Source organism: Lipotes vexillifer, unplaced genomic scaffold, assembly GCF_000442215.2.
Source record: "Lipotes vexillifer unplaced genomic scaffold, Lipotes_vexillifer_v1.1 scaffold903, whole genome shotgun sequence".
NCBI classification, from domain to species: domain Eukaryota; kingdom Metazoa; phylum Chordata; class Mammalia; order Artiodactyla; family Lipotidae; genus Lipotes; species Lipotes vexillifer.
This window is the reverse complement of record NW_006791919.1, coordinates 1568122-1584688: the sequence shown is the minus strand read 5'-3', so window position 1 is coordinate 1584688 and position 16567 is coordinate 1568122. Positions and strand designations below refer to the sequence as shown.

The 16567-nt window shown below is 38.6% G+C and overlaps 1 protein-coding gene across 1 annotated transcript in view; it reads left to right on the top strand.

Moving 5' to 3' along the window:
• LOC103069404 (glutaminase kidney isoform, mitochondrial) overlaps nucleotides 1–11036 on the top strand; it is a 43468-nt gene extending 32432 nt beyond the window's left edge. Inside the window, exons 9-12 of the mRNA XM_007464961.1 lie at nucleotides 6726–6787; nucleotides 7917–7993; nucleotides 8082–8145; nucleotides 10880–11036. Coding sequence (XP_007465023.1) covers nucleotides 6726–6787; nucleotides 7917–7993; nucleotides 8082–8145; nucleotides 10880–11036 — 360 coding nt within the window. The remainder of the gene's footprint in view (nucleotides 1–6725; nucleotides 6788–7916; nucleotides 7994–8081; nucleotides 8146–10879) is intronic.
• Nucleotides 11037–16567: the final 5531 nt, after the last annotated feature.

Here is a 16567-nt window from a genome sequence, read left to right as displayed (position 1 = left end):
GGGAAAGAGAGAATATCTTTGATCACATACACATTGTACAGGTTTATATTTCTAACCTTGTTGGCAAGTGGTTAATTTACATTTGCTGGAAATTTAAAGTTTCTCTTTAGCTACACTATACAGGCTTGTATTTTTTAACCTGACCTTAAGAAAAATATTTATGAAAGAAGGCTGAAAATTTATTTTCATTAAAAGGCTATAAAAGCCAAGTTGGAGGTAAGCATTTAAAACAGAATTGGATCTGGAGTGGTGATGGTTTATTCAACAGATGGAGAAGAGTATCCGTTCCACAGCAACAGATACTGTAGTGAGCTAGAAACGAGAGAGCAGCTTACGTCAAACTGGACATAGTAGGGACAGAAGGATGGCTTTTCAGTTACCTGCTGCTTTTTCGTTAAAGCCTTTCCAAAAGGACGAATTGGTCTTTGTCCGAAGACAGAAACTAATGATGAAAAGCAAGGGAAACCACAGTTTTGCAGCTGGTAATAGAATTGGAAATAAAATACTTGGAGTAAAGTGTCAAGCCAACGTATCCATCTTCCCTCCCTCCCTCCCTCATCTCGCTCCTCCTCTACCTTCTCCACTCCTGTCCTCCCATATTTCCTTCCTTCCTTCCAGTATTTTGGCAAAGGATCTTTATGGATTAAAGTTAAATTGCTATTTAGTCTTTTAGTTTACTTCTATCCTTTGGATACAGTCTGAGATCTATTAAGAATTGGAAATGTATCCCAGCTACGTTACTAATTCATATGCTATATGACCTTGAGCCAAGACCTTTAACCTTAGTGGTAGTAATAAATATATTTTACAGCAAGCCTGTCAAAGATGTTTAAAAACAGTTATAATTTTTTATGTTGAATTTTTCAAGGTCATTCACTATAAATTACTATAAATACAAAGTACTATTCTTATGTAATTCTAAAAATTCCTACTTGTACAGAATTGGGGTATTTGGGAGGAAGATCCAAAAGATACATAAGATACACAATTCAACTTTTAAACAGGCTCAAAATAAATAGAATGATAGGATTGGAGAGAGGAATGTCATGTTTTAGACTTGTAAAATTGGTAGAATCTATAACTGCTTCTAGCTTTTTTGGGAAAAAAAATTATGATTTTGATATGCCAAGCATGCCAGTGTTAAATGAACTCATATGAACTGTTACATTTTTGTTCCACTGTTGTCATAACTTTGTACAAATAAACTAAGATAAGGTTGTCTGGTTCTGGCAGGTTCCGATAAAGATATTTGATAAGGAAAATCTAGTAGTACTGGAAAATCTGCAAATAAAAGGAGAACTTAACATTTAATTTATAAACTTTTAGTGGCTACCTGCCCAAGTGAAGTTTCCTTTTGCTAGGCAGAGACATACATTAGACCTCAGAGTCCTTGATTTACATGGGGTACTGTTCTGCTGTATAAGCTCTGTTTCTTTGTACTGAGGAATGATTCATCAAAACAGAGGCTCCATGCCTCTGGCAGCTACTGTTAGTTAACTCACTGTTTTCTGGACCCTGGCCTTCTTGACAGGTATTTCAAAATTAAGATAACTCAAGTATCCATTAGGAAATTAGGAGAATGAGGCTTGATCAGTGGCTAGCACACCTACATCCTTTGCAACAGTTGGCTTGGAGTTGGATGAGTCATCTTATAGGTTGTCCTCTCCTTCAGTTTGGTTTGTCATAGCAGTCATTCCAGAGGGTGTGTCAGTTTGAGGAGTATTTATGGAACTCTTTTAACAGGCCACGAAGCGGACTGTCCCTAAGTGAAATAACACTCCATCTGCTGTCTCAAAACTGTTAAACTGTTCCATTGTCTTTCTTGGCATTCTACTCATAGCTCATTTCTTGATTTACGCAAACCTTAAAAATATCGGTGGCTATTTGCTAGAGTAAAGAGGCATTTGTAGTTTTAGTTTTAAATGGTGGTTTGTGCATGTGCTGCCTCCTAGTGTTTTTCTGTTTTGGAGTGAATGACACATTTTATACTTCTCTGTGAGCTGAAACATGCTTGTGAATAAAGTGTTAGTAGCATACCCTCAAGAAATTGATTATACCCTAAAATCAGCCTTTCTTGGGTCTCATTAATAAGGAATTTTCTTTTAGAGCTTTGGAAATATTGAATAATTAAGTGACTAAGTGGTATATACGATATACAATAAAATATCTTCAAACTTGCTTGGTCTAAACACAGATTTTTAAAAAAGGGATGTAGTTCATGCATACAGTAACTGAAGTAGGTCAAGGATTTATTGCTTAGAAGGATAATATATTTTAAAGAGTAAGAACTATGGGTAGTTAATATATCAATGGTTTGCACATAAGAATTCTGGATTTCTCTTGAGTAGTGGGGGAGATAAGAAACACAAGTAAATATACCATATGTGATAGTGCCATAGTGAGGCAAATGTAATAGAGATGACTTCTGATTTAAGAGATTGGTGTAGGGCTCACAGAGAAGGGATTAAGAATAACACTGCAGTGAGAAATGGGTGGAGAAAAGGTACTTTCAGGAAATAAATAGTATGCACTATGGTTTAGTAGGAGCAGAAGGTATGTAACTGATGACTCCTTGGCACATGCTGTCACAAAGCACTATGTGGGTAACTGACAACAAGCTGCATGGATAGTGAATGCTGGATGGGATGCTTGGGGGAAGGGGCTTTCAAGCTAGCCCTTGCGGGAAGGGAAGGATTTGATTAGGAATCTAGATGTTCCAAAGAAAGGAGCATAGGCACCAAGAGAAAAACAAAACAAGGGTAGTGAGAGAGACCAGTTTTTACTCTGTTGAAGTTGAGGTTTACACTGAAGAATCTTGAATGCAAGGCGAATGAATTTAAATTTTATCAGGAATGATTTGGGGATTTTTTTTTCTTTTTTTGGATACTCCCTTGCTGAGAAACCTTTAGTTGTCACAGCAGCATTTTGAGAAGATGATTAGACGTATGTGGGAAGGTTTTGGAGGCTGGAAGAAGGGCTAGAAGAAGAGGCACCAGTTAGGAGGATTGAATAAATGTGGTAGATGATATGTGAAGAAGTAAAAGGGAGGTAGAAGAATTAATAATGATTACAATTTAATCCCCAAATGCTGGTAGCAATTTGAATATTTGATGCTTCTGGAGAGAATATTGATTTAGTCAGTCAACACTTGTTAATTGAAATATAATTGACGTATAACATTGTGTAAGTTTAACTTGTACAGTGTGTTGATTTGAGTCAACCTATATTTAATGAGTACTTATGTGTGGTAGGCACTGTGGTTATAGTGGGGAAGAGAAAAGACAAGGTCTCTGCCCACTTGGACCGTATGTTTAGAAGGGGAGACAAGAAATGTGTGTGTGTGTGTGTGTGTGTGTGTAAGTGTATATATGTCAGATAATGATAAGTCCTCTGAAGAGAAAAGCAAGATAAGGGATAAGGAGTGATGAAAAAGAGGGCAATGTTTTAGAGTCAGTGAGCTTACATTTGAGTAGAGACCTGAATGAAGTGAGGAGTGGAGCCTCCCCACTACCTGGGGAAAGAGCATCCCAGGCAGCAGCACAGCAAGTGTAGGCCCTGAGTGTCCCGAGGACCAGCAAGAATACACACTGAGATGCACAATGTAACCAGGGAACAGAGCATTTAGTGTCCTGAAAGCCATGGTAAGGAGTTGGGATTTTATTCTAGGTTTCACAGAAAGTCACTGGGAGTGCCATGATCTATGCTTTCAGTAGATCCCTGTGGCAGCAGAGTTGAACAAGTGGAAGAGTTAGGAGGCAGTCTGCCAGGTGACATAAGGTGGTGACTCAGAGCCTCGGCTGATAGTGATGGAGGTGGTAAGTGGTGGGATTCCAAATATATTTTGGAGGTGGAGCAAATGCGTTTGAGCTAGATGTGGGTTGTATGAAATCGAATGCAGGAATACTCCCAGAGTCTATATGGTCGGTTTGCGGGAATTAGAAAAAGCTAGTTCTGCCTCTTGGCGTAAGCAGACCCTCTCAGCACGTTTCTGTGAAGAGGGCTCCCTTCCTCCCATAGACATACCTGGGTGCTGGGCACCAGAGGTAGGTGAGAGGAGCACAGGCTGAGTACCCCTTCTTGGCTAGGCATCCTGGTGGGGGGCTCAGTCTGTGCCATCAAATGCTGCAGCCCTGGATCATGACTCAGTTTTAGGCCTCAGCAACTGGATAAATTGTAGTGTCATCCCAGAATGAGGGACTGTGCAAGAGGAGCTAACTTGGGGTGAGGGAAGGTGGTGGAAATCAAATTCTAATTCGAGCAGTGTCAAGTAGGCAGATGGACATGGACTTTTGGAGGCCAGGCCATTGGGGCTACAGAGAGGTTTGCTCTCTGTAGTTTGAGTTTGAAGTGACAGCATGACAAGCAAGTGGAGCTGTAGAATTAGGGTTTAGGAATAGAGATTTAGATTAAAGATGTGTATCGGGAAGTCATTCTGCCCAAAGGGATATATGAAGGCTTTGAGGGAAATTACGTTGAAAAACAAGAAGTACGGGTATTATCAGACAGTGGAAAGTGGGAAATGATTCTGCAAAGCAGTCAACAGGAGGAAGACCCTGGTAATCAGCATTATGGAAGACAAGGAGTGAGGGCGGGGCATGTTGGAGAGGTCAGAAAGGATCAGGGCTAAGGAAGGTGCTGAAGCTCTTGAGGGAACTACTGAGAGGTAATAGTGGGTATGAAGGTAATTTGCAGGGTATTAAAAATATAAACTACTTTCAGAAAACATGCACTGAAAGGGGGTAACAATGGGGTTATATATTGGTTTTTCAAAATAGGATGGTTGTGTCTGTATTAAGGCAGAGATGAGGGAACCAGTAAAGGAGGAAAGGAAGAGAGAATAGGTATTCGAAGCCGATGTTTTGCATAAGAGAGGAAGGAGAGATGGAAACAATTTATCATCTTAGTAAAGTTGTGGTTAGGGGGTCATATGTTTTGGGGGTCACCACTGGTATTAAAGGTCTCAATAAAGTATAAAAGGGAACCAACAAGAGAAAAAATTGTCAAGCAGTGATGAGAAACCCGTTGGAAATATGGAGAACAATTTTGTAATAGCCCATCGTGTTTTTCTGTGGGCCCAAGAGCACAAGGGAATTAATTCCAAATTTATCCAATTTTTAAACGTTAAGGGCACCTGAAACCGTGGTTCATGACCCAGAAGAGTGCATATCAAAATCACCTGGAGACTTTTTTCAAAATATTGTATCCCCTAAAATGTGTCAAATTGAGGTGTGGGAATAGGACGACTAGAAATGGGAGGAGAGATGCTTACATATACTTTTAAAACATTCTGGGTGATTCTGTTAAACTCCCACCCACATTGAGAAAACTGTTCTTGACTTGGGGTTAGTAGGAGAGTGGCAGAGTGCAGGCTGGGCAGGAGTAGTAAAGGGTAGCCCGAAGGGAAGCTAAGATTAAGAGTAAGGCTTTTTTGGAGTGATCTCAAAAATAACAGTAAGTAGCAGTAAAATTTGGGGGGCGTGCTCAGCTGGTTAAGTTCCTGTACTGCAGAACTTGTCATGTGCATACGAAAGGCTCTGTATCTCCAAGAAGGGGATTTAATATTTTAAGAAAATAGCTGATCACGGAACCCTTTTTTTTCATGGCGCCTTTGTGGACTAGTTTCTGCAGAACACATTTTGAAAATGCTGAATTAGGGAAGTCCAGCAATGGTTAGTTCCAGCTCGATTTAAAAGTTCACAGGTTGTGGGAAAGGGAAGCTGTAGTGGAAAGGTAGAATGTCCAGGTTAAGATCTAGATCTTCCAGGGCTGTGGCTTTGTTTGTGGATAGCTGGGTTACTTTCCATCCCTCCAGGTTAACTGTTTTCTACCACTGAGTCCAATATCAGTTGGATCATCAATATGAATGTTGAAGTTGCAAAGTTTAAGACAAAAGTGGGGATTTATGAAGTATTTACAAACAGTGTATGTTCAATAGTTTGGTTTCTCAAAAACAGGGTTGGATAGTCTTTATGAAAGCCGACCAAAATCCAGTGGCCTTTAGGATAAGTAGCCTCTTCCTTAATTAGTGACAAGAAAGCGGATAATATCAAAAGAAGATACACTTTGAATTCTTGGAGCACTCAATGTCAATGACTTAATATTTTGGGAGTTTATCCACCTTTTGGGCCGAGGCAGTGTCATAGGCTCTGAGAATGCCCCCATTTGTACTGCCTGGCCACTGAACTGAAGACTGCCTTTCCAGGGAAATATAGCTCACCAAAGTATAGTAAGTTTCAGATGATTAATACTGAATGTTGTCTCTGAAGATTTCCAAAGAAGCCAGTGATTGGTGAGGACAGGGATTGTTGGCAGGGATTAGACATTTATATAGCATGACTTAGTTTTTAATAATGATGTGATGTGAATTTTATGAGTATACAAGTCAGCTCCCACCACTGAGACATACGAAATGAGAAAGGTTCCAATTTTCAGTTGCCCCAACTATGTGTGTTTCACAGAAGTTTCCATTCTTTTGTGCCAATTGATATCATTCCATTCCTTCCCTCATGTCTCTTTATTGTTGGATTTCCCCTCATAATCGTCTATTTAAAAAGAAAAAAACACACGTGTGTTCTTTGTGATTACAGCAGTATACTTATGATAAATTTTTGTGTGTGACCCAGCTGAAGTGTTCAAAGCACATGGAAATCACTTACCTGGTGACAGTTGTACATTCTATGTATTTATTTTCCCCTGTGGATACCTCAACTTTCTTTTCTTCACAGGTAAAGTCGGTGATAAACCTTTTGTTTGCTGCATATACTGGTGATGTATCTGCACTTCGAAGGTATGTTAGTTAACAGGGTGGGTGAGCATACGGCTTACAGATGTTCATGAAGTTGCTTCTGGGCAAAGGGCCACTTTAAAGCTAAATAAAGTCTCACTTCCATTTCCCTCTAATAAAAATGATCCAAAGTTATATTAAGTTCTCACTTCCAGTGCCTTAGTCTCGCTGTACAGTCTTTCCTTTTCAACCTCCTAGAAAAGCCCAGTCCTCTGTTTTCCCAAGTGGTAACTGTTCAATTAATCTGGCTAATTGGTATTAGTGTTTTACTGGAATTGGACAATGACATTTCAATCCCCGTCTACCCACCACTGTCCATCTTTGGAGGTGAGGGGGGTGAGCAAATAGGGGTATTTGGTGTTCTGCAGATCCCCAGTGTTGGAAAGGTCATATAGGACTGTATACTTAACATAAGGTCTCTTGTAGAGTTACAACTGAACTTTAAGGTGGAAAAATGTCTATGCTTAATTTCCACCTTCATTTTAAAGTGTGATTAGTACTTGCATCAGCAGTATTGTATTGTAAACTTCAAAGCTGCTAAGAGACTAGATCTTAATTGTTCTCACAAAAAAGAAATGAAAATTATGTCACATGAATGTTTGCCAACACTACAGTGGTAATCGTCTTGCAATACATAAATGTATCAAATCAACTTGTTGTATACCTGAAACTCACATACCTTTATTTCAATAAAAATGTGCACTTTATTTTTTTTAATTTTAAAGTCTGATTAGTACTTGTAATCTGTAGACTGTAAAATGTTAAAGAATGGGAGCCTTAGTGAAAACATTTAACTTTAGTATAGTTGTTAGTTTCTTGCCCTTCCGAGGCACAAATTTAGGGTATCGTTGTGCCACCATTCTTGAGTTTTGGACAATAATGTAACGAAGCTTAATTCTGTCAGAGATGGTGAACATTTCCTCTTACCCAAAAAGAGCAAAGCTAAGGAAGAACAGTGAAGTGGCATTTACTCAAGGTGTCTGTGTACTGGTTGAACAGGGTGTCCCATTAGAGAGCCTGGTGAAGGATGACACCTTTCTCACAGGACCTTAGACTGAACTGATGGAGGAAATGTCACAAAAGTGAATTACATTTTTTATATAATGAATAGCTATACTTAACAAATTTTCAGATTTGCTTTGTCAGCCATGGACATGGAACAGCGAGACTACGATTCTAGAACAGCACTCCATGTAGCTGCTGCAGAGGGTAATGTATGAACCACTCATTTATTTATTTATTTTCAGACTTAATTTCTACTTAATACTAAAACCTGCTTGTTTTGTTTTCGATGTAGGTCATGTTGAAGTTGTTAAGTTTTTGCTGGAAGCCTGCAAAGTAAATCCTTTCCCCAAGGACAGGTGAGCCCTTAAGTTACTTTCTAACATATAATTGGCAAGCCAGTGTTTTATCATACAGGGCTCTAATAGTTAAATGGTGGTATATTTAAATCCACTACGTATATGTTGGAGTCATTATTAAACTTGCTATGGAGCCTTATAAAGGCAACCAACAAAACCTTGTTTCTGTTCAGTAGATCATTCTCTCTCCTATATCCTCTTTCTTACCTAAGGAAGTTCTCTTAGAATTTTCTTGGTTAGTCTGTCAGTCATTGTATTGTATGAAGAAAACAATTCTTGGTGTCTGGAAAGATAAAATAGGAATTTTATCCTCATGGGCCTTTTGACTACACAGGGTAGACAAGATAACATTTGCAGGGGCATATGAAATATGTGTAAGGAGATTACTGTTACAGACCTCTAAAATGAATATATTGGAGTTTGTTGAAATTCCTGGATTTGGTTGGAGTCAGTTTTAGAAAGCCTCATGGAAGTTGAATTTTAACCAGTGCTTTGGGGAAGAGATGAGATTTGAGGGCACAGAAGGAAGAGAAGGGCACTCCAGATAGAGTGGGAGAAATATGCCTGGAATATATTCTGCTCCACATGGAAAATTGACATTCATCCTGCGGTAAAATACTGTTCACAAAGTGGATAGCCAAGGGAGGGGTAAGAGTGCAGCTTACATATATGCATATGCTTAAAGTAAAGCCTGTACTAATGTACTGGCATGTTGTATAACTGGAGTTACATAAGTGGATGAGTCAGTGAGTAATGAGAATAAAGGTTTAGAAGAACGGGGAAAAAAAATATTTGGTGGGAGAGGTTTGATATTTATCATTAGGAGTTTGGGTATTTGAGGACTATATGAAGTAAGTTTGGAGCAAGTTGATTATTCTCTAGCTATTAGATCTTTCTGTTTTAGTAAGGTTTTACTATTTTTTAAATTAGTGGTTTGGGTTTTATTAGCTCAGCTTGCAAGATATGCAGAAAAGTTATGACATCAGTGTCTGAAAACTGTTAGCAATTTTGTAAGTATGGTAACACTTTGATTACCTAAAATCATGATCTTTATTGGCAATATTCTAAAACCTCATGTTAGGGTGACAGTGCTCCCTTTTATCCTCAAATGTAATGCCCATACCAGCTCTTTTTAGAGCAAGAAACTGAAGAGAGTGTTTTCCCCTGCCTCCAGTATTTATAATCCCAAGTAAAACGCTATTACAGGCTGGAAATATTTACTGTGCTTCGCATGTTTAAGGATCAAAATGTTTTGTTTTGGTTTTTGCCTTAACTTGGCCCCTAGGAATGTGAAAGCAGAAACACCCATCTGAGAGGCAAAAGTTAGCTCAGTAACTAACTTGGTAACTGAGTATTCATGATTTGAGAATGTAAGCTAGACCAACACGTCTTCTTTCTCAATTTCATAGAATCAGTGTCAACTCAAATTGTAAAATAGCCTTGAGCAGATTTAGTGTATACTTTAGAGCTGATATTTTGCATTACCTCACGGAAAAGAAGAGTTGTAAAAAAAAAAGATAACTTGCAGTTAACATCCAGTTTTTCCAGAAAGATAATTATATGCTGTAGATGATTGAAAAGCCACCCCACCTCCCGGTTTCAGGCCACTGACTCCCTAACTTAATCAAGGCCAATGTAGAAGTAAAAGGCAACTTAATTCAGCAGTTTTTTGAGAAGCACAGAGATACATGTAAAATGTTACTTACCTGATTTTAAAAATTAAGAACAGGTTACCAAACTTTATTCAAAAACATTTTTTAAATGAGATTGTTTTAAAAACCTTTGAGTTCCATATTGGGGCCCCACTGAGAAGGTAAAAGGTTAAGAACAAAGAAAGAAGGAAAACCAGAAGCTGGTGAGAGTGGCATGTGAAAAAGTGGAGTCAGAGAGCCTGGTAGCCATGGAGAAGCTAAGTGACCTAGAGAGTGGATGAGAAGAGAAGCTTAATAGTTTGTGCTAGGGAGCTAATTATCATGCTCTGTCATTTACTTGGGTTGTGCTTTACAGTGTTGGCTCCTCTTTCAAAAGGCTAATTAGCTGATTAACCACTGCTGGCAACTCTTCTTTTCTTATCTCCAGTCTTCATCTATATGACTCTAAAGAGCACAGCTCAGAAACACACTTCCTAGGGAAAGGGTAGTTGTTCTTCTGGTTGTGCAGTGGTCCAACTGAGCCCCTAGAGTCCCATCCTTACCAGAGATGAAGAAAATGTCAGTTCCTCTGAGGCCAGTCTTGCTCCTCCAAAGTATATTTGAGCCCTAATAAGACTGTGGTTATTACCAGACTTCTGAGATTTACTGTGATTTTACATTGACAGGAACACAAATTTTCTACCAAAGGCTAGGGTGATAGATGCTATAGAGCTGATTTTTCTTTGAACATTCTATTTAAAGAATGATCCTTTGGGCTTTCCATGAAGTTAAAATTTAGAAATACTAGTGTCTATCTTATCTGTCAACACTAGAACTTCCCATTCATAAGCACTTAGATAATGTGAACAAGACCCTTTTGCAGAAGGTAGTTTTCTCTTCCTCCCCATATCCCAAGTTGTCTCCAATACCACTTTTTGGATTATAAATCCCTTTCTGCATTTCTTCAATATTACTTGTAATATTGCTTAAATAGATAAATTTGAATGGCTCTTTTACCGGCATTTAAAATCTAAGAATGCTGGATTATCATCTTTGTACAGAAATTATCTAATGACCCAGTCCATGCTGTGCTACTTGTTTAGGTGGAATAATACTCCCATGGATGAAGCGCTGCACTTTGGACACCATGATGTATTTAAAATCCTGCAGGAATACCAAGTCCAGTACACGCCTCAAGGAGATTCCGACAATGGAAAGGAGAACCAAACCGTCCATAAGAATCTTGATGGACTGTTATAATGGTCTTAAGCCCAAGATTTAAATCACTTACCTATTTAATTGTGGAAAATGATTATGAAGAACATGTGTATTTCTATCTGGTAGTGATGTATATTTTACAACATTTGTCATTTCAGTGTTACTGGAGTTTTCTTCATTGTGCACACAGGACAAATCTGATCTCTTTGGGAAAAAATAGAAATAAAACAATCTCCCTCCATAATGTGAGCAATATTTACCTCGCGCATTGTATAATTTGATGTAAAAGAAACAGTTACCAATGCTAGCTTAACTGTGTGGTCTTCGTGATTTATTTTTGTGTATTTTGTGAATTTTCAATTTATGGTGATGATCTGCTGATATGCATTTATAAATTAAACTCTGTTGTACAGTCTGTCCAAATGAGTCAAGGCTGCCTTTAGAAGCAAAACAGTGTGATTTTCATGACTTCAAATACGTATTTAGTTTGAGTGTTTCAACAGTTATATGCACTTATGGTTCTGTGTTTGAAATATCTCCTCTCATCACCCTAGCTTCATGATGTGACTCTTTAAAAATTATAATAGTTAATAACTATTAGTAGGATAGACCAATTCTGACTAGATTTTATCAGGGAATCTGTTTAAGATATGTTTGGTGATCACACATATGTGTGAATGTAGTTAAAATAATTTTTGAAATAATTTCCTTTTTCTATATCCCCTTAGACCAGCCTCTCTTCCCAGATGTTTAGCTATTTGCCTCTTTCCTTTAGCTGGGAAAGTGGGTGCTGGCATACTATGCAGTTTTCATGTTTTCCACAATAAATAAGCAGAAAACGCCTCATGTACCTGGCATCCGAGCTGTAACTATGCCATTTGTCTATAGGAGATGAACCAGACACAAATGACTAAGCTAAGAACAAATTAGTCAAACTTATCGGCCAATAAAAGGAAGGGATGTGCTACTTCAGCTCTTTAAGAAGATAGTTTTCAGCTTTCAGGATAAAGATAAATTCAGAAGTGCTCTAAGCTACCAAAGTTATTATGAAGGTATGGGAACTGCTACAAATAACATTTGTTTTTAAACCTGTCATTAAAAGTCTGCATCAAGATATTTGTTCTATTTGGGGGATCACTAGATCACTCCAGTTTTCTCCTGATTTTCTGTCATATATTTTTTGTGGACTTTAGAGTTAATAATAAGACCATTTCATTTTAAATCGAGACCCATCGTTTGTCTTGCAGAGGAACTGCACACATACGTTACCCTGTCATACCTCAGAGGTAAAAGGGTATGTTAATAAGGACTTCTGATATTAAGCACACACACAGGCGCACGCGCACACACACACACAAATGGACTTCTTTGAAGCTGTGTTTAATGAAATGTGCAGAACCCTCAACTACATGAATGCTGGTTGTTTCATTAATATAGCAAATTCCTTTTTTTTTTTTCCTTTTCTATCAGCACACACTCTGCTTCCAAGCTTTATCGTGCCTAATGGCTCCTTTCCCACTCCAGCAGCCTCCAAGTGTTTTGATCATTGCTTCCAGTCTAAATCAGTGACTTCAGCCATTGCCCCCTTATTAACCTAGACGTGTTCTTTTGGTGGAACACGGCCGGTGTTCCTTAACTGAGCTGCATCAGGCATGAAGCCATTCTCGTGTGTGTGCTTCTGTGGGGAGTATGGTGGGTGGGTGTCCAGCCCTGCTGCTGTGTTCCTGCCTCATGGATCTACCAAGACATGCAGACAGGTGGTATCTGTAAAACGCTGCAGAGGAACAGCATTATTCCCAAAGATATTATGGGGTAGACACTCTTTAATAGAAATCAACTGAAATAACTGCTCAAACAGCAGCTTGCTCTGTGTGATTTAAATGAAACATTAAGATGGTTCAATTACACAGCTTAAAGATTACCAATGATTTTGAGGCTTTTCTCTAATAAAAAGAGGTTCTAACTATTATTTGGGAACAAAGAGATTTCATCTTTTCTCAGATCATAACTATTTTGTGAAATCTTTGTGGTTTAGTTAAATGTGCCCTTATTTACCCATGAGGTTATTTATGACTGTACACTGGTTCCTGTTCTGGCTGTTTGCTGTTGGCTGGTGATAATAATGAGTACATTTGATTTAAATGCTTTTAACTGTGCTGTTAACTGCTGCCATCAGTATACTCCAAAGATCTTTTTGTTTTGGCTTTAGGATCATATGTGCTTTTTCTGTACCACAGAGCTCTATATGGTGGTGTTTATTCAAAGCTTTGTATACACTGTTGTTTTTGCTGGTCTCAGTTCTAATTATCATCTCATCTTTGAGTGTAATGTGCTGTACCCCACTGCTGCCCCACACTGCCCTTTAGCTGCAGAGCTGGATTAGCTATCAACCATTTAATGCTGTTACCTGCCTGGCAGGAACTGAATGACCTGATGTTGGATTTAGATTCTTCCTGGGGATTGTACAGCTATGAATGTATTTGCTTCCAGAACCTCCCAAAGTGAATCTAATCTTAAAACTGTAAGTTGTAAGTATTCTGAAATTGGAAAATATTTATTTTAAATGAAATTAGGTAGTGTTGCTTTTTACAGCTTAATAAATACATGTATCAAAAAAAACTGAAAATGAATTTTTTTAAAGGTTTTCTCTTATATCACTGGGTTGGGAACTCCACTGAACACAGGAACTATGTCGAGGCATTTTTAATGCCTTCTGTGGGCCAGGTACTATGCACGGTGTCCAGTGGGGTTACCTCAATGACTAAGATGAAAATTCTGTAAGAAGTTCATCCCTGAAGGTGAGAAGACAGGCAGGCATGTGTCTAGTCCTCTTAGAAGCTAACACTATCCTTTTACAGTTAGGAGGTGCTCAGTAAATATTTGCTGCATTGAATCTTTCACTAGGAGCGTTCTAACCTCCTTTAATGAGAAGAGAAGGTATTCTCACGAAAGTCTTGACATCTACTTGTGGAGCTGCCACACTGGGGTCTGCGTAGGACAAGCTGGTAATGGCAGCTCCCACCTGGTCCATGGGTGTATGAAATGGCATTCACTCCCAATGCCAGAAACCTCTGGTTTAGGGTTAGCATACGGTTTTCTAACCATAGAGAAGGTACACGAACACCACGTATACCATGGCTGTCCATTTTCAACAAAGTTGTTTGTCACAAAGTAATTTGCTTTGCTATAGCAGTCAAATGTGTTTATTTGTCTGTATCACTGACATTTTAGAACTGGAATAGATATCCTAAATCTCTAATCTAATCTTCTCACCCTTTCATAGATGAATGCCATTACTTTGAAATTGTGTATATTTTTGTATACCCTTTAAATTATTTGTAGCTTTTGGCTATGTTTGCTTCACGAAAGCTTTCTTACGTTTTAATAGGTAAGATGTTTGTACCAGAACATACGATCCAGTATCTCAGAACATCTTAAGTTCCACCAAAGCAGAGATCTTTGTCTGTTTTAGTTTACCGACTTCGTTTCCCAACCATCTAGAATAGTGCCTGGCTCATGGCAGATGCTCTATATATATCTGGTGAACTAATAAATGAATGAATCTTAACTAACAAAAGAAGCCACTTGAGTAAGGACCCCTTACTCTGGGCACAGCATCCCAGTTCAAAAAGCAGGTACCAGAGCTTTCAAAACAACTTCTAGCTTTTTCCCGGGGTAGTCAGATGTGAAAGGAGTGCTTCGTTCAATTAAGACTTAATATCCCATTTCAGCTTACAGGCAACAAATAGACTTCCATCACTGAATGCTGACTAAATAGCAAAATCTATTTATTGCCATCTCAGAAGACACTTTCCTGAAAAGGGAGAAATTTGTCCTGAGTGGTGCATAAAAGTCCTAGGCTTATAAAACCCCATACCAGAAATACTCTTAAAACACACAAACATCCCTTAGCCAGAATCTATTTAGTGACTTCTTACAATGATCAATTACACAGAAATACAAACATACCGGCTAGGCAGGGCATCATCTACTTCACTCCCTGGAGAAATACAACTCTTCATGTTCGTTATGAAGAAACTGTATATTTCCTAGATGTAAATACTACAGATAGGGAGGTGAGAACAGTCATATTTACTATGAGGCCAGAATTCAAGCTTATACCACTATCCTGATAGCTCATCAAACAACAGTTGCGTCTAACCTGCCAGACTTAGAGCTAACTTGGCAATTCTTTTATTTTACTATTTTTTTCCAGCACACAATGCCTTTTACGCAGAGGGACCTGTCCGGCTGGTTTTGTTTGTTTGTTTTTTTTGCGGTACTACGCGGGCCTCTCACTGTTGTGTGGCCTCTCCCGCTGCGGAGCACAGGCTCCGGACGCGCAGGCTTAGCGGCCATGGCTCACGGGCCCAGCCACTCCGTGGCATGTGGGATCTTCCCGGACTGGGGCACGAACCCGTGTCCCCTGCATCGGCAGGCGGACTCTCAACCACTGCCCCACCAGGGAAGCCCGCTTATAACATTTTTGGAGAAAAGAATGGCAGCTTTTTGTGTGGGTGTAGTAACTTCTCAGGAAGTAATACCTCACCTCATCAAGGAGGTGTGGAGTTTAGATGCTGCTATGGACACAATACAGAGTCCCATTTTACATGTATTTTAAAATTAAAAATTTACATTATAGCAGTACTGAAATTCATTTTAAAATAAATGCCAAATTATTTCTGCATTTGGAGGCAGCTCTGGTGGTCACCAAAACCAAAGGACTTTCGTTTGTTTGCTATTTATGGTACTCATTATAGCTTGTTTCAATAGTGTCTCCTCTGATCCCTTCCACCAACCTATCTTAATCTGGGTAAGAAAGGGTAACACTTAGGAAAACGGTATTAATCATATTAAAAAATAAGGACTGATATATTTTTGTGCTTAATCATAAGAAAAGATGAGAAAAACCATCAAACCTACACATAATGCCAGTAACTTTTAAAATCTTTATACAAAATATTATTTGTAAGAGACTAACTTTATAATTTTAATACTTTTTAAAAGTAAACAAAGTCTCTTGACTGGTGCAGTAAAATGAAACTATGCCAAAGCATTCTTTGGGGGCAAAAATATACCAAATAGTTAAATATTAGCAATTAGAAACAATTTTTTCAAACTGTCATCTTTGTTCCTTCATCATTTCAATTTCAAAAGTCAACGCAAACCCAGTCAGGTTGATGTCAATCATCTTATGTAAAATCTGAGAGGAGGCCTTGATTTGTGTTTAATACCAAGGAATACCATGTGCATATTATATTTAATGCAGTACATATACTTTAGCTTTAATTTTGAGATAGACTTCAAGGAAACTTTATTCCCACCAGGAAAATACAGTATTTACATAACAGTATGATTGTGGTGGTGACAGTAGAAAAATAGGATGCAGCTGCAGACAGCGGTTTGTGAATGTTACCTAGAAGAACCCTGTCAAACCCACTCCCTAGACCACTTTTTTGCGTGTCAGTGCTAATGAAGGGACGAGGTAAGTAACACAACACACTTCACAAAACATCATCCAGTCCAAAAAGGGTCTAGAAAAAGCACAAGAGAGACAGTGGAACCATTTGCAA